At 42.5% G+C, this 22,911-nt stretch overlaps 2 protein-coding genes and 1 long non-coding RNA gene across 4 annotated transcripts; 2 read left to right on the top strand and 1 right to left on the bottom strand.

Annotated features, from left to right (window-relative positions):
* The first annotated feature begins 1,603 nt into the window (after positions 1-1,603).
* Positions 1,604-5,528, top strand: LOC148639020 (uncharacterized). The gene is made up of 2 exons (XR_015930775.1): positions 1,604-2,069; positions 3,737-5,528. It is a non-coding gene; the product is annotated as an uncharacterized LOC148639020 (long non-coding RNA).
* A 1,236-nt stretch (positions 5,529-6,764) lies between these two features.
* Positions 6,765-11,091, top strand: LOC148639019 (Ig lambda-1 chain C region). Of its 2 annotated transcripts, XM_088621668.1 has the most exons (4): positions 6,768-6,876; positions 8,306-8,448; positions 8,624-8,691; positions 9,368-11,091. In XM_088621668.1, exons 2-4 carry the CDS (start codon positions 8,426-8,428, stop codon positions 9,691-9,693), a joined length of 417 nt encoding a protein of 138 aa, XP_088477794.1. In that variant the 5' UTR covers positions 6,768-6,876; positions 8,306-8,425; the 3' UTR covers positions 9,694-11,091. The 2 variants fall into 2 exon arrangements, with proteins under 2 accessions (XP_088477793.1, XP_088477794.1); XM_088621667.1 differs by lacking the exon at positions 8,306-8,448 and having other exon boundaries at positions 6,765-6,874.
* On the bottom strand, positions 10,896-22,611 carry dapk3 (death-associated protein kinase 3). Its single transcript, XM_088621665.1, has 9 exons — positions 22,327-22,611; positions 20,587-20,719; positions 17,979-18,339; positions 17,167-17,296; positions 16,799-16,847; positions 16,235-16,261; positions 15,495-15,647; positions 14,983-15,028; positions 10,896-14,204 (listed from the first exon to the last, which is right to left on the bottom strand). Exons 2-9 carry the CDS (start codon positions 20,646-20,648, stop codon positions 13,674-13,676), a joined length of 1,359 nt encoding a protein of 452 aa, XP_088477791.1. The 5' UTR covers positions 20,649-20,719; positions 22,327-22,611; the 3' UTR covers positions 10,896-13,673.
* Between the last annotated feature and the right edge of the window lie 300 nt (positions 22,612-22,911).

Here is a 22,911-nt window from a genome sequence, read left to right as displayed (position 1 = left end):
GACGCTCATGTGATTGTCTTAGCTTTCACAAAGAACTGATACGAACAGCGTCTGGGTCATTTCCTCCTGGGAAAAACTAAGGTTGCTGCTGGAAGAGGTGTTAGTGGGGCCAGCAGGGGGCGCTCACCCTGCGGCTCATGTGGGTCCTAATGCCCCAGTATAGTGACGGGGACACTATACTGTAAACAGGCGCCGTCCTTCGGATGAGACGTATTATCCGAGGTCCTGACTCTCTGTGGTCATTAAAAATCCCAGGGCGCTTCTCGAAAAGAGTAGGGGTGTAACCCCAGCGTCCTGGCCAAATTTCCAATTGGCCATTACCAATCATGGCCTCCTAATAATCCCCCTCTATGAATTGGCTACATTACTCTGCTCTCCTCCCCACTGATAGCTGATGTGTGGTGAGCGTTCTGGCGCACTATGGCTGCCGTCGCATCATCCAGGTGGGGCTGCACATTGGTGGTGGTGGAGGGGAGTCCCCATTACCTGTAAAGCGCTTTGAGTGGAGTGTCCAGAAAAAGCGCTATATAAGTGTAAGCAATTATTATTATTATTATAGTGGGGGGCTGAGCAGTTTAAACAGCCGCTAACCAACATGGACACATTGCAGTCCTTCTCTGATAAACTACAAGCATGCATAAGGACCAGATGTCAAGCACTATCACAGCAGAGGGTTCATATAACAAATATTGTATGGAACAGTGTATGTTTGCTTATGTTCGCTTGCTATAAGTTGCAGTATAGACCCAGTCTATTCTGTTTCTGTAATTTTAAATATATAATTAAAATCGTAATTTGTTTTATCACTGCAAAACGATATAAAACTGTTCAACTTTATCAAATGGAATTTGGTGTTTGACGGGGAAAGAAACATGTTCTGCAGTCCTACTAGTGACCAGCAGAGGGCAGTGGACAGCCAACCTTCACCCAGAATACTGTACTATCCACCTTGCGTCTGCATGCCGTCTTACACAAAGATTAGATTTCAAATCAATTCAATAATAGTTATTCAAAATGTATTAAACTCGTATCCATCCAGCCTTGGTTTTTCAAGAATTCAATTGCAATAAAATTCAACTCTGTCATCATAACCATTTGTACGTTTGACACAGAGAGGCCTAATTTAAAGCCCAGTATCTAGAAGTTTAACAAATTCAAAAATTACAGCGTGTGGTGTACACAACTGTACCAAAATGAGCAGTGAGTTCATTACAAATCCGATAAGGAGGTCTGGAGTTTTAATAAAGATGCAAATTTAAATTCCAGTAGGGGGCAACATAATACAACCAGTCCAGCACCAGTTCCTTCAGGCATACTTCTTATTATGTAGAGCTGTATTTTCACAGCAGAAATAGACTTGCAATAATAAATAATTCATTATTTCTTAAAAGAATCTATGAAGAGAGAAGTTAAAATTATTTAAACTTTAAATAAACTTTAACTTCCACGTTCTGAGAAGGAAGACTCATGAGCATCTGGAATATTTGAAGCAATTTGCAAACATGGCACACTCATCCGATCTTACTTAGTTTCTTTGCCTGCTCAGGTCCCTTTTCAAAACACTGACTCAGCTGAAATGCTTCAGAGAAATGTATACCTTGATTCAGTCCACTGAGCCACTGTCTGTGCTCAGTGTCCATGTGTTCGGTTTCTGTGTTCAGTTATCAAATGGAAAACGTTTTCCTGCATGGAATTCGTAATGCAGCATGAGACGTATGGAGAAGGTCTGAATTTGTCTACTTCGAGCTTCTCCTAAGGTATTTTTTGAGAGATATTATTCATCAGAGCAGAGAATCTTTTGCAACACTAAAAGCTGAGAAAAGATCAAGTCATTGTAAAATCCCACTATAATTGTTTTGTTATTTCCTGTGTTGAGCTGCTGGGTGCCCTTTTACTAGAGTCTGATTGGCACAGACTCTCAAGGTACTAACTTCCTTTTTTCATATCTGTTGTGTGCTGCACTGGACTGCCTGTTTGTACACTGATCTCCTTAACGTGGTGCAGAAAATCCAGACCAGAAATGCAGGGAAAGCTGGGATTCCTTTCATGTCTTGCTGCCTACCTGAGCTGTAAGTTTTTCCAGTTCTAAACTAATTGTTTGGGTTCAGACTAGTACTGTCTACTGATAACACAACCTCAGAATCACTGGCCCTTACCGGAGAACAGTTCAACTATATTTGGCTGCTTCAGTAATCTGCATTTGCTAAGAGTTCTTTGTTGTCGTGTGTTCTTGTTAAGGTGAAGAAATAAGGTTTGATTTACTCATTTACTCAGTGTTTGTTCTCGCTGTCAGACCTATGAGTATACTGAGAGGGAGTTCAATACTTTATCCAATCTTTTTTTTAAAGGCAGAATCTTCCTACAGTCTGTTAAGTTTAGAATTAATTCTTTTATATAATTAAGGACCTGGCTGTACAGAAGGCTAGCAGTGAAACTGTCATAGGTGGTGCTCAATTTAATTATATTTACTCTTTGATGGTCTTTAAAATGATAGTCCTTCTATATTCCCCTCAAGATAATAACAGACATTTTTCTGATAGACATGTAAAATAATATTTTTATAAAACCATATACAGAAGGTCATCTATAAAAGCAGTTCTCCAAGGAAATGTAATGGAATTTGGAACAGAGCCAAAACCATAAGCTCATACTTCAATTTTCTCCCTCTTTGGGAGGGTTGTGGAGCTGCCTGGAAGCAGTTTGTTGCATCCAAGACCACACTTACTTAGTCAATCTGTTTATTTCATTAACTGGGAAAACAAATCAATACTTCCACCCAGGCCTGAAATTAAGCCTGTCTATTAAATCTTCAGCTTTACTAGAGTCAAACGTGCATCAATTATGTCTATTTGGAGGCCGAGCAGGAACCACAAGATGACTCTGTCTGACAGTCCTGGCGTAGAGTGCTCATCCAGTGAGATACAGGGTGCTTTAATGAAATGATAATGAAATTCTTTTAAGTAGCTTTCAGTAGTTGTAAATTCAATTAATAATGATTGCATTTATAGACCTCAGAGGAACCCAAACAGTTTGCATATAGAAGGGATCCCGTTCATCCACCACTGCAGTGCAGACCTGGCTGTTGCATGTCAGTCATTGTGCACCAGAAGCCCCAGTGCACAGCAGATCAGGAGAAGTGAGAAGCTTCACCAGCTGAGTTCAGGGGGAACATTCTGGAGACCAGACTAGACAGGGCGAGAGTAGAATGAAGCCTATTTGTTGATTTTGCTTAGAGTAGACATGTAACCTATGTGCTGCAATAACAGACACAGAGGAATAATAATAATATTATACCGATGCATGTTAATCAGTCCTATTCTTAATCCACTGGGAATTTCAAAAATCATAGAAATATTTGTGAGTCGCATTTCTTCTTAATCTCGGGAATGGATTTTTTTACTAATGATAACTTGGTTCACGCCACAGAGTTTTTCAAATCGATTGTCTGACAAGACGTACAGTAATATTACAAATAAGCAGAAGTCTGTGGGTCAGGGAAAGTTTTAGGCTTCCCACACTTGAGAAAATCTGCCTTATATAGGTCAGCCAGGCATTACCAGTCTAGGAAGTGGCTTGATCTTAAAATCTGCTTTAAATCAGGGGGTTCTGTTGGTCCCAGCTAGCACTCAGAGTGTGGGGGTTACAACACTGGGATGATCAAGGCAGGAGAGAAGTCTTGTGGAGTGTGAGGTGATTTGTCCCCTTGTGTGAACTGTGCGGTTTTTCTGCTCTGCAGGTATCCAGACAACGAGAGAGCCGTTGGCCTCCTCTACCAGCCTGTCTGTTCAAGAAGGCCGAATGGCTGCTTTGGAATGCAGGCTGAAGGCAGAGGGAGAGCACAGGGTGAGCTGGTACAAGCAGATCCCAGGAGAGAAGCCACAGTTTGTTCTTACTTACCAGCCCTCTAACGGTACTCTCGTTTCTTATGGCTCTGGGTTCGGTCCTGTCCGCTTTGCCGCCAAGGGGAACAGCTCCTTCAACAGCCAGCTCGTCATACGCAATGCGTCGCTGGGCGACACTGCGCTGTACTTCTGCGGCCTGAGCCCCAAGGACAGCCACCACAGTGTGACCCCCAGGACCCCCAGAGTGTGAAGACTCGTGCAGCTTCAGCCAGGGCGGGTGGAGGGATCTCTAGCTTGGCTCTTGAGCTCTCTGAGTTGCCTCTCTAAGCTACAGGAAAATAGGAAATTGTGTTTCAGTGTGGAGTTGTAATAGAGAATAAATATGCATGTGCATTTCTGTTAAAAAGGGCCATTTACAAGCCATGCGCTGATTTCATGTCATTAAGGCACTCTTTAACACACTTAAAGTCAAACACTGAACCCAACTATCCATCCCAATATTGGACTTTAAAATACCTTTTAATTATGTAACTGAAATAAGAACTAAACAAATGTTAATAAGTAGGTGGATTGACTGTTTATCATATAAAGCTTAATCACAGGTTTAAACGTACAGTGCTTTGTTTATGTATGTTTTTGCTCCTATTTTAAAAAAAAGTATTAGGAGAATGCAATTTGTTTCAGGATTTGAAGGCACAGGATCATAGGTATTACTGTATACTGCTTTTTGCATGATTTTTTAATTTAAAATTAAGCAATAAAAATGATTGAGGAAACCAGAGAATGCCGAATGATTGAAAAGCCTGGTATTTGATTACTGTTGCTGTTCTTTTGATGGCCCTTCGAGACTCTGCTCTGCCATCCTGGGGAATTCTCAGGCCTCAGCTGCTCTGTCATAGAGCCCCCAAGTGGCCCTCAGTCAGTCAGCGCGTCGTTATCAAAGCCAAGCACGATGTGGCTGTGAGGTTTTGGAGATGAACATCAGTCGTCTTCGGCTGCTCCACACTGGTCTCACGAGGGTACAGCTGGCATGAGCGTTGAGAAGTGCCAACTGCTCTTTCCTGTTGTTTTTTTCCTTTCTCTGCACAATACCAACTGAATAACCGAATTAACGGATTGCTGCCGCAGGAGGCCAAGATGTGAATTGGAAAGGTTACGCTCTGCTGATTCTTCAGCAGTACTGAAACAAATTGTCATGTAGCCTAATGCTTTTCAATCAAGAAGAATAGGACTTATGACCTGGTCGGGTTATTACAACCCACATTGATGCATGCTAAACAATTCCCTTTTTCCTCATTTCCTTCTGTGCCATTCATCCCACACTTTTTTTCCTTTATTATTGCCTAGTCGTGCTGTATTCCTTCAATTGACAATGAATTTTGTTTGGAGTTGTTGCTGGTTGGATTTTCTAAATTTGGATTGTAGTTGTGGTTTGAGTTTTATACATTTTAATTGAAGTTATCTTTTGGCTGCGCTTTTCCTTAAAAGAGCAAGAGAAAAGCTATCCATGTCTGCTGCATGCTATTGTTTTCAGTTGGTTGTCTCATCCCTCTGACAGAACTAAAGTCGTTCTATCTCCAGCTGTCTCTAAGGATTTTTGGGTACAGCTTTGTGATGTAGCACATCCTGATAATGAGCAAAATTGTAACGTGTTGCTGAATTGCAAATAAAAGGCTCTGAAAGGCGTTTGATGGTGTGCAAGACTTTCACTGTATAGATATGCGCTGCTCAGTTATCCTTGCGAGGGTAACTTGTCACGACAAGTTAGACCCTGAAAGGCGCAGGGTGCGGATGACCGAGAGCACGTCTGCTCTGTGTGGCAGTGTGGGGGGGCCAGTTAGAATTGCTGCATCGCTGTGCTGGGACTCTGGTTTCAATTCCAGACCTGGGCTGACGTTGTGACCTGTGTGGAGTTTGTATGTTCTCCATGAGTTCATGTGGGTTTCCTCCAGGTGCTCCTATTTCCTCCCACTCTCCAAAGACACACGGGTAGGTTAATTGGTTTCTGGGGAAATTGGCCCTGGTGTGAGTGTGTGTGTGTATCTGCAATGGCTGGTGTCCCTTTCACAGTGTACCCCACCTTGTGCCCATTGCTTGCCGGGATAGGCTCTGGCTCCCCCGCAACCCTGAATTGGTAGATGTGGTTAGAATATGCATTGGTAGATCGACTGTGCCTGGACAGGATGCCCAGCATGTTGTTGGGAGGTTGGTATAAGATTAGAAGACTATGAAAATCTGAACATCACACCTGAGCACCAGAATTGAACCTGAGACACAGGAGCTGCGAGGCAACAGCACCAGCTCCTACTCCACCATACCAGCTCAGAACAACAAACGAACTCCGTGATCCAATGGCAGGGCAGAAATTGAATTTTTGAAAATGCCATCAACTAATTCAGTCTCTGGCTTTCAAACCATACTGAGCAAAAACAAACAAGGGTTAAAACCAGGGTTCCTAGTTCTGGGGATCCCCACATCCCCTGTTTCCATTCCAGCTGGGTTCTCGGTAACATACCTGCACCCTTAATTGCCCTTACAGTAGGATCAATTTGAAACCTTTAATTATTTTCTGCTGCAAATCATATTAGAAGTGTCCCTTTGACTTTGAGTTTCTAAGTTAAATTAATACAGTGTTTAGGGATTTGACTTTGTTCCACTTAACATCATCAACATCATGAGACTGTAGAGAATCCTTCTACTCACGCATTTTCTAACGATCATTTGTATCAGCAGCTGCAAAGAAACTTGAAGAAATTACATATTTCCCCCCACCACAATTAAATGACTGCCCCAAAATTTTCTTGCACTCCCCTTAGAGATCATGTCACTCAAGCTATGTGGTAAGAGATGGTAATGTGGGAGGGCTGGATTGGATATGAAACTCGAATTTGCATATTCGTGCTCAATTGAGTCCAAGTATCAGACAAAGTATCAGACGTGAAAGATCTCTCTTTGCAGCCAACAGTAAAGAACAACAGTACAAGAATGAGGATGCTGATAGCGGCGAGCTGCTTTCTGGCCATCTGGATGAGGTGTAAGTCCTAAATCTCTTTTCTCTTTTGAAATATGTTTTTATTTTGATTCTCATCTGAACAACTGGAGAATAATAGGCAACTCTTCATTAAGAGTATCATCACTAAAGGTTTTGTAGACTAATTGTTAAACTAGAAGAACTAACTTCATCTGAAGTTCTTATTGGGTGACTTATCAGAACATGAATTAGGGGGTGCCAGTCCTTGTCCTGGGGTCCCCCCACAACTGCTGGTTTTTAATTCCAACTGTGCTCTTGACTTAATTGAGCTAACATGTCCCTTGATTGGAACTTTGTTTTCCTATTCAAATATGTAAATCTTGAGTTCCCGATGAAACACAACAGGCACGCTCCAGTTCGTGTGGGAATCACACACTGAAATAGTTCAAAGGAAGAATAGTTATTACAGCTGGGGACCTCAACTACAGATTAAAGCACAGCTCCTAATTTCACCTCTCCTCAACCCAGTGTTTGCTGGAACTCCAGCTGCTTCCTCAACACCTTAATTGACATTTTAAAACTGTTTACTACCCATAAAAACAGCAGCTTCTTCTCAGTTGTTTTATTTGCCAGTCCAATAACTTTGAACAATTTAATGTCTAAGTATCAATCGATTCATCAAACCTTCAGGGCTGAATTAAATGATAGAGAACTGAGTCTGAAGAAGGATCAGCAGACACTGAGGTCACAAAGACCCGAGTTGGGAATTGGGTCTCCATCCCTGGTCGCAGAGAGCCCCAGCAGGTTTTGTGAATAGCCTTAAAATCAATCATTCCTTAATCTGGGAACAGTTTAACTATCATCAGTTAAACAGATGTTGATCAATTATATAATTAAGAGATCAGAATTAAATCAGATTCTCCTCCAGTCCTTAATGGTAAATGTTCCCTCAAACATTTGTTTTAATTAATCAATTGCATAAACAAGTGTTCCTAATTTTTAAATAAAAGATGATTTTGGATGACCTATACAAATAAAATCCTGGAACAGGGTTAGAGTCCCATACCATACACTAAAATGAAAAAAGAAAAGTTAGGACAAAAGATTTGAAAAAGAAAAAGAAGTTTATCTACCATCCAAAATAAAAAAAATATAGATATTTCAATTCATTTTGCTGTGCATCTTCAGTTACAAATGATTTATCTACTGAGGTTTTATTCACTTTATTGAATTCCAGTTTATAAATTAATTGTAGAGCTTGAAGAGATGGTGAACATTATTACAAAATTAAGCCAGGCAAGGGTGTAAAATTATGTGCAGAAATGTAAGCATACAGATCTTAACTCTCAAGTGAATTTTAATTTTTTGGAGAAAGATATGTTTTATTGTAAATAACTGTTGCATCCGGCTTTGTCTAATGTACAAGTAAAAGCTAATTATATAGATTTATAATGTTACTAATTGTCCTATAATGTATCTTTTTCTTTTGCAGAAGGAACCTGGATATCAAAACAAATGTTGGCTGTTGTGGAATGTCCATTTAGAGAACAGAAAAGTGGTCAAACAGGCTGATGACCAATGGAAATTCAAGGGCCATTCTGATCAGAAATGCATGTGCTTATCTAGCCCTGTTTGGTATGTATAGCCTGATGCAGAAGATCAAAAAGTAGCTGGATGTCAACTCAAGTAAGGAAAGAACTGTAGAAAAGATTGGAACAATGACTTTACACTATGACTGTAAAGTTACTGGAGTTACTGCAGTATATAGCGAAACTATCTTATTGCTCATGTGAACATGATTTTCTTTTAGGTTTGTGATTGGAGACAAGGTAGAGGGGTACATCATCTTCAGTGAAGGCATCCAGCTCATTGTGAGGGGTAAGATCATGAGGTCAAGCTTTCTAACGCTTTTGGCTTCCCTTTTAAATCTCCAAAAAGTTGAAAATTGTCCTCCTGGTGCTTACAAAGGCTGCTTAACTCCTAGTGGAGCCTGTGTCCACTTGATGCGTCTAAGGAATAAGTTAAAACCTCCTACTTCTCACGAGAAAGAGATAAAATCTTATTGTTTAGGGAAGAGTTAATGCTATCTCTAGTTAGAAGGGCATCTGGGGTTCATGCTTTTGGGTTTGTGTTGTACATGAAAGCTAAACATTACAGCATCCCTTTTGAAAGAGGAAGATAGTTTCCACTTCCAACTGTCTCACTTTGTATTTAAACCTTACTGATGTCTTGCTCATGATATCATATAAAACGAATTGCCTTGACCCTCACAGACGCCTCTGAACAGATTATTTAATCTTTGGAAACACTGGGCTCATTCACTCTGTCTTTGCATGAAGAAGAACGAATCCGAAACAGCCTCATACAGAACTAAGATTTTGTGTCTCCAGTATCTTGCAATTACTGTTTTCTTCATTCAAAACAAATTCATCAGGTTTAAACCAGAGATCTGAGTAATATTTGGTGCCGCGGCCTTCACAGACATTTCAAAAGTTCAATGGCAGTGGGAGATGTCGCTGATCTAGGACCTGAATTTCTCACGCTGTACCTGCAGGTCCTCAGACCTCTGCTGCCGACCCTTCGGTTACCGTGTTCCCGCCTCCCCAGGACCAGCTGCGCTCCTCTGGCAGGGCCACTCTGGTGTGCCTGATCCGAGGGCTGTCCACCAGCATGGCAGACATCAGCTGGTACTCTAACGGGGAGGTGGTGACAAAGGGAGTCATCGTCAGCCCGGCTTCGAGAGACAGCGACGGGACCTTCAGCACCGTCAGCCTGCTCACCATCCCTGCACTCAGCTGGGAGCAGGGCCACACCTACTCCTGCACAGCCACGGAAGGGGACAAGGTCGCGGAGAGCAGTGTCCAGGCATCTCGCTGCTGAGCTGTGGGGCTCTCACTCTGGATGTGCGACCGGAATCCTTCCCTTTACAAAGCTGCCAATTCGCACCAACTATACCAGAAGATCAGGGGACAGAGTACGGGATTGTGGAGAGAAGGAAGGTCAGATTTTCAAATACTTTGAAGGTGGGCACCGGAGAGAAACAGAAATTGATCTTATGGTAGCTATCACTCATCCAGCTATGTGAATCACCACCACTACATTTTTAAGGGGCTCGCAGGCCAGTAGCTATCCAACGGTACACAGAATGAAAAGGAGATCAGGAAGGGAGCTGGGCAGGTTATCCTTGGCTACCAGTTGAAATGGTACTGGGGGACAAAATAATCTTTAAAAAAAAATCTTCTAGGGGATGAGGTCAACATAGCTTTCAGAACACAGTTTTTGAGACAGACTTAAAGGCAAGTGAGAAATTCTGACAATGCAGCATTATTCTCTGGTGAGCAAGACATTATCTTTAATGCTTTACTGTACTTTAGACTGTTCCAATGAGCCTGCTGTATACCTTGTAAGACAGGAGCATGCACAATAATTTGGAAATGTGGATGTGCCATCATGTGTTACAATAAAATTGCTTATTTCTAAGTGTTTGGAGAAGATTCTATACATTTAAGGTCAGCACTGATTATTAATACTAGAATCAGATCCACATATAGTCTAATCCATTCGACACTACACAAATCAAGTTCTTTTAGCCTGGCAGTTTAGGACATTCTATTTAAGACTGAGAGTGAATGTGACCTTTCTTCTCTGGATCGCCTGCAGAATAGCAATGCCTTTTTTTGACTGCTGTCTAGACTTCAGTTTTAATTTCTTTAATTTGTGGCTTTTTGCTAATTTTTGCTAAGCCTCCCATTTTGAGCCTTGACTAGTTTACTAACTATACCAGAATCAAAATCAAAATCACAGATATAAATTAGGACTACCAGTGGTCCCAATACATATCCTTGTTGCACTCCAGTTATTACATTAGAGCAGTTAACTCTTAGAAATATCTTTCAATCCTCTTTAAAAAGAATGGAGCACATTTAAGCAACTCATGTGACATACAGCAAAACAGCGAGCACCTTTACCTTAATGAATGGATCACGTGTCATTGCAAGACACAGACACCCACAAAACACTACACTTCAGCAAATTTCTTGACATATAACTTGTACAATAAAATTATAAAAGTACCCCACACGTTCCGTGAGTCAATTTTATTTTAGAAAACACAACAACAAAATAATCTAGTTCAGAGATAATGAATAAACATTATAAAAGGAAAAGGCATAAAATACATTCTTTGTACGAGCAAATGAGGATACATTTCGATTATATCTATGTCATGTTAATGATCTTTTAAGAAGGAATGGTACATAGCAAAATTAAGACTGTGTTTTTAACACATGGAATGACGAGCAAGGTTCTGTGATAAGTCACTTTAAAGAGAACAATAATGCAAAACAAGGCAACAGCTACAGAGGAAGTTGGCTCCTCTGACAGTGGAAAAAAGCGCATGCATACTGTTAAGTATATAATTTGCACAGATGCAGTAATAGCCTTTAATTGCTTGCCAGAAATAAATAAGGAGAAAAGGTCTATCAGAGCCAGCGTGTGAGAGACGTGTACTGATACTGCCTATGCAACAAAGCATTTTAAATTACAAAGCTTGCAAACATCAAAATAACTTTAAACTGAGTTCATTTTCACCTTCTCTGTTGTCCCTATATGCATGAAAGAAAACTTCTGTTTAACTTTAACCTTGTGGCTCAGCACAGGGACACAGTACAGGCAATGAGCTCGATTTAACATTGGAGACAAAACAACACCTCCTTAACCATCCTTCCACAAACTGTGCAAACAGTTTATCCCTCCACACCTGTGGAACTTCAGTCTTCTTCGGAAGTTACACCCCAGCACTGTTTCTACACTGGAATTGCAGTGTGTGTGAGTATGTGTACAGACTGTGGAGTGGTCCAGTGATGTTCATTATTTTATGGCACCAATTTAACCAGTTCTGTGCCAATCTTTCCATACATCCTTGACTTCTATTGTATTCTACCACAGCATGCATCGATAAGAAAACTAGTTAACAGGACGAATTTCAAGCAACACTTCCTTAAGTACATTGCATTCTGTGTAACAAAAATAGATAACCCTATCCTAGTTGTAGCAAAGCTCAACTCTTAATCCCTTTCCAGTGCTGGGTGCACCAATAATCAATAATCCAAGGATGCCCAGATTGAAAAGCAAGAGGTGGGCAGGGATTTGAACTGTGAGGAAGTGATGAGCATTAGGAGTCTGGAATCATATTCAGTTTAACATGGATTTCAACCTTTCAGATATGGCTGAAACTGGAAAAAGTGTTTGGATTTTGCTACATAACGCACTCTTTAGTTCTTGGAGAAATGTAAAAACAGTACACATTACAATGAGGAGTTAGAAAAAGGCATTCCATGTAAGCTACGTTATATGAACACAAAGTGTGGGCTGTATTACAGTAGTAAATGTGAATGGAAAGAACTATAGCCCTAAACCCAACTCCTGACCCGAATCTTGGCATAGCAGGAAACCAGGAACCAAGCAGGAAATGCCAACAGGAGTGAGTAATGCTTAATGTCTTTGCCTTCATCCTCTACCTCATTATCAGATGGAAACAGAATTAGGAAACTATACTATACGCATTAATCCAGTAATGAATTGCCAGCATCTGGTATTGTCTGGTACTAAAATAACATGTAAAACATAAAACACAATAAATGCTTGTAATTAAACCTGTATAACTTGACTTATACTGAAAGGCGGCTTGCAGAGATTCATTTGTAAGACTATGTAACCATGAAAAACACCTTAGAGGTTTACATGATTGGAAGACAACTCACAATCTACAAATAAGATGCTGCAGACCCCTGTATGATACAAAAGTACAGTACTACCGCTACAGGGCAGAGTAGATACTAAACTAATTCCACAACAGCCCTAAGCTTTCTGGCATTTATACTTTGTTAATCTGTACAAAAGAATACAAGTCTCCTAAAATGCATTAAAAGCTTATATGTAAAATAAATTCACAAGATGATACAATGAGGATTTACTGGAAATACAAAACGCCAAGGGTTCATAAAAACATGAACACTGCAAAATAAAAAAGCACCAGGTGGTTGTGTGGCCTGTTTTGCACAATTCCTGCTCCTAACAATCCAGGTTTCCTCAACAGGCACTTCACAGACAATTAAAAAAAAATCCACAAGACAGTTATTTGAGAGCATGAAGAATTTCAGTAGCCAAGTTAAAGGCTTTAAACTAAAACGAGTCTGAGAAGCAGTCTCAGTCTGCAGTCGCCATCATTCCAAACCCCAGCAGCTCAAATTATCATGTGTGGGTTCCTCCCAGAGCCCCACTAGTCTTCATGATAGGCTACAGATCCTACTGTGTGGAAATGGTACATACTGTACTTCTCATAATAGTCAGCCCCCTCAACTTTCCCATTTGCTCCGATTCCATATTTAAACCTATCAAACCACACACCTGGAGGAGGATGATTAAATAAATGTGAAAGGGGACAAACGGAATTTAGATTGCTGTCTGACATTTTTGCACAGATTGCTTCGCATTGTGCCACTGAATGAGCCTCCGAGCTACAATATAACAGGAGCCCTCTGCCCGGAGGTGGCCAGTCCCAGCCCTTGTGTTTAGAAACCATCATGGTTAATCAGGGCTTGAGTGTCGGATATTTTGGACCCTCCAGTTTGCTCCACTCCTGGTCTTTGGTACAACCAGCTCTTTAAATAAGGATCAACCAAATGGGTGAGCTGGTAGTGCCAAAATACTTTGACAGAACGGAATGGAACAGGAGGTCTGTGATGGTGATGAGACCATAACTCCCCCCCACCCCCCCCCCCAGAGTTTAAACCGCTGATGAAGTGAAGATACAAGGGGAAAAGCAGCCTGTGGGCAGCGGGGGAAGAGAGGGCCCTTGCTCAGCGCAGAACAGTGCCCTGGGCTTTCTCTGGAGCCATGGAGCGCACCAGGTCCTCCACCCAGCGCACCTCGGAGGCCACCTGCTCGGCCAGCACCTCGTAGCGGTTCTCCAGGCGCCCGAAGCGGCGCTTGAGGGCGTTGGCGGCCGTCAGGGCGGCCCGCGTCTCCTCCTGGCTCTGCCGCCGCCGGGCCTGGGCGCGCTGCAGCTCCTGGCGGATGAGGCCCAGGTCCTCCTCGATGCTCTCGTTCTCCTCCTTGTACCAGCTCTCCTTCTCCTCGTAGATGGACAGCAGGGCGGCCACGTCCTCGCGGCAGGAGCGCTGGTTGCGCGCCAGCTCCTTCAGCCCCTCCTCGGCGGCGGCGATCTCCTCCAGGACCTGGGAGAAGCGCTCGAAGTTGATGTAGGTGTTGTTGGGCGGCATGCTGGAGTGGGACTTGATGGTGTACTCCTTCAGCCTCGTGGTCTTCAGGCGCCGGCGCTCTGGCTTCCTGCTGTTGTCCTCCTGCCTCACGTTGCGCCGCTTGATCACCTGATTAAGACACGGTCGCTTTAATTAGTCTTATTACTCGTTAATCCCGCTACCAGCAATCCAGATGTCAAGTCGTTTACTACAACCTCATCACCCTAACCCTAACCCCTCCGTGCAAGATCACGGCTGGCAGAGAACTGGAATCGTGTCTCGTGATCCTTCTTTTGCAAGCAGCAGATGGTCAGATCTGGAGCACACCATGAGGTTAAAACGACCACCTTTCAAAAACCTCAGATCGGTTCCCGCTCATGAAGAGACAACGCAGCCTCATTCTCTCAGGAACGAAGGAGCTGGCCTGTCTAACTTGGTCTGGCCATCTTGGCCCTTTGGCTTGTTCAGCTAACGGAATCTGAGACGACTCGTAATGTCAACTCAACTGTCACTGAGCAGCCACAAACAACCAGACAAACTATTCAGTCAGGAGCACAGCAGTCCTGAGCCACACTTGGATCATGTTCTAAATTAACATCATAATCCATCAATCAATTAAGTTAACAAAAATGACATTACAAACATAGATAAATCCAACCCTAAAGGATAAAAAAAAAGTTTCATTTCAGGTATGGGTGAGTGGAGAGAGTAAAGTTGTTTTTTTGCCTTTCAAATGCACAAACAGCTGTGACAGGATACAGCCCCCATAATTTAATGATCTGCAAATTCCTTCAACAGGAGACAGGTTTCTGTCTCAGATCTTCTAGTCTCAGTGGAGAGGAACCTAATTAGCTCAGGACATGTGCCGAAAACGCACTGACGGGAAAGGTAGGAAGGAGCATCTCACCTTAATCCAAGGATGCTCCAGACTGTCTTCGATTGTCATTCTCTTCCTGAAATAGAGTGTGGAAAAAGTGAGACATTTCACGTTTTCTCTTCAGCCTATAAGTCAAAATATCAAAGATCAAAGGGTAGGAAAAAGCCTGTGTTCAAAGGCCTCGCCCAGTACTGTCATTCTCTGACTGCTCTTTTCCCAGGGATCCACCCTCAGATCTTAAACCGATTTCCCTTGCAGGGACAAACAGAAACGAAGAGGAAGAAGTGCATTTAAAAATGAGAATTCTGAAGCACTTCCTTCACATAGGGTGGTCGAAACTTTATATTTCTTTGAGATGTAATGCAAGTTTAAATGGCTGGACGAAGCCCTCAGATCAGTTACCAGCTTGAATCTGAGGCACATACAGTACTTCAGAGCTCAGTGTCCTACTGTAACCCGGGTTCGTTAAGTGTTAGGAGGCGATGCCCCAACGAAGGAAAGAGCTATCCCTGACTGCGAAGCGTTGCCACGATGAGCCCTACTTTGGATCCTTGACCAGGAGCCTGCGGATGAAGTCCTTGGCCAGCTCGCTGGTGTTGCTGAAGTACTCCTCGTCGAAGTCGTAGTTGACCGCGGAGATGTTGGTCAGCGTCTCCTGCTTGGTCTCTCCCAGAAACGGGGAGGCTCCGCTGAGCCTGGGGCGGAGATTAGCCAGGAAGACAAAGGCAGGGATTAATACACACCTTCAGCAAACTAGGTCTTTTAGAAAAACTAACTGGCATGAAATGGAGGAGGGCTGACTGAATGTTCAGAGCTTGTGAAGAATATATTAAACGTTTGCCTGATACAGTGAAGTTGTCTTAACTTCACAAAGTGAAGAATATTGGAAATTACTAAGCATCTGCAGTTAATGCTGATGGCATTACAACCTCTTTAAAGCCATAGTTTTATCATGTTACTTTATGTGAAGCACAAAAAAACACATTTAAGGTGGAGCAAGCTGAGCTATGACCCGATACCTCCCTCTTCAGAGGTTTTTCCTAAGGCAAGTTTTCACAAACTATATTGTTGCATTTGTGCCAATACAGTCAATATACTGTATCCTATAATCACACTACTGCTCTATGGAAAGTCCATATCCACTCCTAAGGGTTAAATGGATTGTTTTAGCTTTCAGTGTTATTTGCTTGTCTGTACTAGATTACGCAGTACAATTAGAGACATTTGAAACAGGTTTAAGAACAGTGCTATAAGTAGTGATTAACATTAAATTGTTACTCACAGGATGTAGGTAATCACCCCAATACTCCTACAAGGAAAAAAAAGATAAATCAAAATGATTTCATTCTCTTAGCACAATTTAAGAAGACTGCAACACTGCAAAAATCAGCATTATGTGCTGATGGTTACTTCAAATAAAAAACATCAACATCATTAATTAATTTGAAAGATCATGTTAGGAAATGAAATGTTCTTTGAAAAAAGAACACAAATAATTGGGAGTAAAGATAACAGATGTTTCTAAGTACCCTAAGAAAGTCATAGTAAAAGTAATAAAATAGTTAGAAATGACGGGGGGTCAATTCAGCCATCTAGCCCATTTGATACTTAGTATGTAACTGGGCTAACAATCCCATCCAGCCATTTCTTGAAAGAAGCCAGGGTATCTTCAACCACATGGCTGGTGAGCTTCTGTGATTCTTCCACCACACTTGTCAAGAAGTTCTTCCTGTTGTCAGTTTTAAATTCACTATGCCCCTTCTGCTCATTCCATTGATCTTTAAAATACAGCATATTAACTGATCTTTAAAGAATCCTTTTTTCTGTAAAACTTCAAAAAACGTACCACATGTCTGCCTCCAAACCAAGAGGTTCATAGTTCACTATTTCTGGAGCTGTGGAAAAAAAAGTAAAAAAGAACTGGAATCATTTTAAGTCCTTCCAGGTGGTTCTCACACAACGGTGATAGCTTTCAAGCCCAAAATCTTTAGCAGACAAAACTAGGACATTTACAAAACATTAATGAACATCCACCTTGCATTACAAACTAACTGAACTGTCAACATTTGTTTAGGAATTTTCATAAAAATGAACAAATCTGCCCCATCCTCCTACAAGTTAAACAGGGCAGGCAATACATAAAAAAACAGACAGAATTCTGATAATAAAATAAGATAAATGCTTGAAGAGGTAGTGTACATTGTAGGGACATACCTACAAACTCAGGTGTGCCAAAGATGTTCTTGAACTCATTCCCTGCCTTGATCTGATGTGCGATCCCAAAGTCAATCAGCTTGATCCTGGGATTGGGAACATTTTTGTCCAGCAGCATGATGTTCTCAGGCTGAAACGCAAATAAATGCATGCGTGAGGACAGCCCAGGCAAAACACTTACAGCCTCACAAGACAGCATAAGGGCAGACTGTGTTGTACTGTCTCCTAAGCAACAGAATTCCCTGCGCAGCTAGGAACTGGGCTAGGAACCACAAGGACACAGATCTGGAAGATAATAGGTAGGACATAGCCACATCTGAGATCCATTATCCTTTTTGGCCCAGGGCTAATCCTGATTTCCCCACCTCATACAGATGGGACACCAGTCCATCAAATTTATACAGCTGGACTGGAGCAACTGGGGTGCAAGAGCAGAGTCTGCAACTGTCCAATTACAAGTCCAGAGACTTACCCACTAAGCTATGTCACCCTGAAGGATAACAGAGGAACAATAAACTGAAACTAGCATGTCAGGTGACTTAATGTAGGAGGATGTTGAATGCATGAAGGCCTTGCTGTCGCAACAAATTGTGATACAGTGGTGACAATCGTGTATATCACTCAAACCACGCTGTGCCTTGCAGTTCCTGCGCATACTAACAATGAGGTTTCTAGACTCATCACTTCAGCCTAAAGGAACATCTGGGACGGCAAAGACACAGGTCATATTCTGGGTCATTCCTCCAGGCCCTGAGCTCCTGCTCTGCCGCCTCCAATCAGATCCCTGGACCTGGTGCCGGGTCGAGGGCTACCTTGAGGTCAAAGTGAGCGATCCGTTTGGAATGCAGGTAGTGGACGCCGTCCAGGATCTGCTTGAGGAACTGCGTGGCCTCCTCCTCGGTCAAGGACTCCTTCTCGGCCAGGAAGTCGAAGAGCTCGCCGCCGGAGACGAGCTCCAGGATGATGACGACGTCGGTCTTGTTCTCGAAGATGTCGTGCAGCGTGATGATGTTGGGGTGCTGGATCTCGCGCAGGATGTTGACCTCCCGCTCGATCTCCTCGCGGCTCACGCCCCGCCGGCTGGAGGACAGGCGCCGCTTCTTGATGAACTTGGCGGCGTACTCGGCGCCGGTGCGCTTCTCTCGGCACTTGCGCACGATGGCAAACTGCCCGCTGGGAGAGAGGGGCGCCCCACATGTTAGTCCCTCTCCCTGTCCCAGTTTCCCACAGCGAGCGGCACGCTTCTTCCTGATCTTACATTTCTAGAGCCAGGAATACTAATCAAAATTGTATTAGACGTCTTACAGTAGTTATACATTTTTGATATAACTAATACTGTATAATTATTATACTAACAAATTAATTACACTGCAGTGTATTTATTACTATATAATAAAAATGGTTTTATACAGTTTTTTTAAAAAGTATAGGTTTCTATATTTACTAAACTATTAAATAATAGTAAAAACATTTTTGTATGAAATCAGTGAGGTAGGAAATGAAACAAGTCATCTCCAATAATTTGTACCGAGACTGTGAAAACTATTTTCTGTTGGCACAGTGGAGCAAAAGATCTGTTAAGCGTCCCTTGAAATAGGACTCAATGTCAGGTTTTAGTGACGTTTATTTTTCTATCATCGTATGATAGGATGTTTCCCTGGAACAATGTCTGTGATTTTGCAACAGACACCTAACTTTGTGTATGATGCACAGGGAGCACATGTTTTGGTACTACAAATTGCAAGGATTTTCACTTTCCTAGCACAGAATGAAGCCGGATACCAAACAGAAGTACTGACTGTTGTTTTGCATAATGTCCTGGAGTGCCTGCGTGTGAATTTCACACTGTAATCCCAGCTAACCCGAGGTATTCTTCTCAACTGCAGCCAACATTACAGCAGGCATGGAGACTAAACACATTGTCAAGCGCTGATGTCATACTTAGAACTCCATTTCCTTATAAAGGTAGCAGATCTAGCTTGTTTACTACAGCAATGAGTCATCTTACAGATATGGCTCTTTCACATTTAAAAGCCAGGCATCTGATTGTACAACAGTGATGATGCAGCCATTATGTCATCTTTGAGTCCTATGCCTTAACCCTCCCAACAAATTATAGCCCAAGATGTACAGATGTTGGTATTCTCAGTAAAACAGCAGATCCCAACCATCTCCTCACTCTGACTGTTTCATAAACATGACATCACTGTCTCAGCTTGATTGTGAAAATTCAGACATGTAGTAATACATTTATTCCACCTCAATCACTTCTGCTTCTCATTACTCAAAGTAAGCTAAAATATTCCCTTACAGATAAAAAAATATTATTTCTGCAAGGAGTTAAAAATGGGAATAATTTAATGCATCAAAGAAAAACGCTCTTGGATTTGTTCTGAGTGACCAGACTTTAAGGCTATTTCCCGTGAAAACAGTTTGGCATTTAAGAAGGAGGTCTCTCAAACTGGTACAGGAGCTACCACTATAGGTGAACAGCAGCACTGAGCTCTTTCTTTATCTTTTTGCATATGCTAGTGTAACAGGGCTCAGTGCACAGAGCAGGTCACACACTGTAACTGACGTCACCCACACTGAAATCGAGACGGTGTAGAACTCTCCCAGAGTGAAGTAAAGAATCATTGGTTGTAGCAGAGTAAAGTGCTGTCTAGGAAGTGGTGCAATGCATGCTCGGAGACTGCAATGTCCAGAATCGAGTCTCAGCAGGGACAGGGTGAATTGCACTTGTCACCATGGTGCCGTGACCACTTAGAGGCAGAGAGTGTAACAGGGCTCAGTAAGCCTGAGTTACAGAAGAGACATCAAGCCCCTCTGAAATCTAGCCAGCGTGGAGCTCTGCCTTGCCCTCAGTAGAGGACAAGGTCATTGGGCTTGAGGAAGTTGTCCTCTGTCTTGGAAGCAGTACATGTGGGGATCCCATGGGAGACTGGGATTGAACGCCTGTAGGAGTAGGGAGAGCTGCACTTTTCAGACCAGACCATACAATTGAACCAGAAGACACACATGAATATTACGTGGAAATGTCCTTAAAACTGAGAACAGGAGGTACTTCCTTACTCAAAGAGTGGGGGGAGTATGGTACACACTACCTGCTGGACCACTGAAAACAGTGCCCTGGCTTTCAAGACTTTCAAGAACCAGCTGGATGAGATCTGTAGATCAATTATCTGCCAACTTCCAAACGAGCTGCACAGACTGATCGTCCTCATGTTCCCAACTGCTCTGATATTCTCACTAGATGGCCGAGCATTGTACAGAAGTAATCTGAGTGAAGCAGCTAGCTCAAGGCTGCAACAGCAGCTAACTCAAAACCAGTTACAGTGAGAAGTCCCGAGCCCAGGCTCCACACTGCTCCCACTCCTGGGCTGGAAGAATCTTGTCAAAACTCTCCAGCAGGTCTCTCACCTCCCCAGCTCCTCGCCCATGTCGTAGAAGACCTCCACATCCTCCTGCCTGAAGCCCGCCATGGTTAGCAGACAGGGTGAGCCTTCCTGCTGATGTCACAGTCCAGTTACCACTTCTGCTGATCCTTTAAACTCTGCGCCAGACAGGATAATAACACAGGTACATTACATACATCCATCTTCCAACGGCTTGATCCAATTCTGGGACGTGGGGGAGCTGCAGCACCCTGGGCGGGATGCCAGTCCATCACGGGGCAGACACACACACACACACACTCACACCAGGGCCAATTTTCTCAGAAGCCAGTTACCCTACAGGACCAGTATCTCTTTGTACTGTGGGAGGAAACCCATGGCAACACGAGGAGCACATACAAACTCCTCATAAGATAGCACCCCACATCCGGAATTGAATGGGAATTAAATCCCAGTGCTCTCTAAGAGCAGACTGTCTTTGTCTCTCCCAGCACAGGTTATGCAGGATTTCAAGCACTGGGATGATAGTCGCGCTTCAATAATATTCATTTTTTAATTGTTTTTCTTTACAAAAATCAGATTGCAAACATTAGTCTGCTGTGATATCGTGCAGGAGTTTGGGAATTAAAACCCTTCACCGGTTCTGCTCTAATAGGAACAATTAGCCCGATAAATTATGTTAGGGATTAATTGAGGTCTGTGGAAATTCATCAAAAAATAAAAAAGCACGTTTTAATATTAGAATAACAGAGGTTACGAACGAAGATGTAAGTACATGTTTTGCATTCTACAGCAATCTGAGGGTTTATTCGGGATTACTAGAATAGTTCTGTTCATTCGTAGCTGGCTTCATCCTATATTTGTAAAAACGATCAATACTTGAATGCTAAATACTGTCATTTCAGCGTTTTGCTACATTTTCTTGCTCGTCTGTGCGCATGTGTGCCCTTCACTCGATTCTGCACGAGCAGAAACTCGGCCGGCGCTTCTCAAAAAGGCTTTAACATTTTTTTCTGCATGCCTTTCCAACAGACGTCATGTCCTTTTCCAAACCCGGCTATGGAACTGCGGTCTTCTCCTGGGCATGAGAGAACTAGACTCCTCTTTGCCAGCTGGGGACCACTGGGCGACAGACTTGATAACCATATAAGAATCAACTTTAGTTTATAAAGCGCCTTTAAACTTACTGTACGTTCTCAAATCGTTTTAAAGGAAATAAAATCAGTTTTAACAGAATACAACAGTAACAAAGATAGGAGATAGCAACATTGCCTCCTATGTTGTTCACTGATCGATGTGCCGACCCAATCAGGGGGTGTTTAACTTGCTGTAGAGGCACTGACAAAAAAAAAACGCATTTCGAAGTGGCATTTTTATGTTAATAGTTAAAACTAAACCCTTTATGGGTCCCTGAAATTGAACGGGCTGACGAAACATTTAAATACACCATTCGGGGAAAATACTTTAGATTGCATGGAGCAATACAATAAAAGCATGTCAGACATGATGTGGCCAATGTTTTTGGTATTCGAAGTTTTTCATATTCCGCATTCTTTGTATTCCAACATAGACCCGGAATACGTCATCTGCAAAAATAACTTGGATCGCTTGTCTTGTATTTCTTTGAAGTCCCCGAAGCGACTACACTTTCTAAAAACAAGCCTTTCATCCTCATAAAAGATAACAATTAAACACTGTGTTTGGGCTTTTCATGTGGTAGGTCACTTTAAAATATCCGAAAGACAAATATACATAAAAAACTCACCTCTCTCTTTCACGATCTGGACATCGCTTTCCTGTATGCTCACCGCACCGAAATTCCAAAGCCACTTTCAGGATGAGAATTTGGGATTGACGTCACTCTGCGTTAGCCCCGCCTCCTCCACGCAAAGACGAAAAGCTATTGGTGTCCGTATCAGGCTGGGCCCGGACAGCTCCCTTCTTAATTGGGTGAGTCTCCTGTCAATCTCGGAGAACGCGGAAACGAATTGTCTTCGGATGCCTCTGAGGTGGGTGGCTATATTGCGCTCCGTCTGCAGGAATGGGAGGTGGCATCGGTTGGCTCATTGGTTGTAACTTTTGTCAGTCAACGCAAACTGCAGAATAAATTGAGGCATGTAACACTGCAGATTGTATTGGTTATGTTTTTAAATTGTGTTAATATATATCGATGATGAGTTCCTCACAAAGGCGCAATTTTGTTATTGTATTGTTATTAGTGCATTCCTATTGCCCTTAGCAAATCGCACTGTGAGTACAGGAGAATAAAAAACACCAAAAACGTACATCTAAAACAGCAACAAAATATTATAATGAAACCTTTTAAGTAATTTATCAGCAGCAGGTCTGT

This window comes from Lepisosteus platostomus, chromosome 27, assembly GCF_059453375.1.
Source record: "Lepisosteus platostomus isolate fLepPlt1 chromosome 27, fLepPlt1.hap1, whole genome shotgun sequence".
NCBI classification, from domain to species: domain Eukaryota; kingdom Metazoa; phylum Chordata; class Actinopteri; order Semionotiformes; family Lepisosteidae; genus Lepisosteus; species Lepisosteus platostomus.
This window is presented reverse-complemented; position numbering and strand designations above follow the sequence as displayed.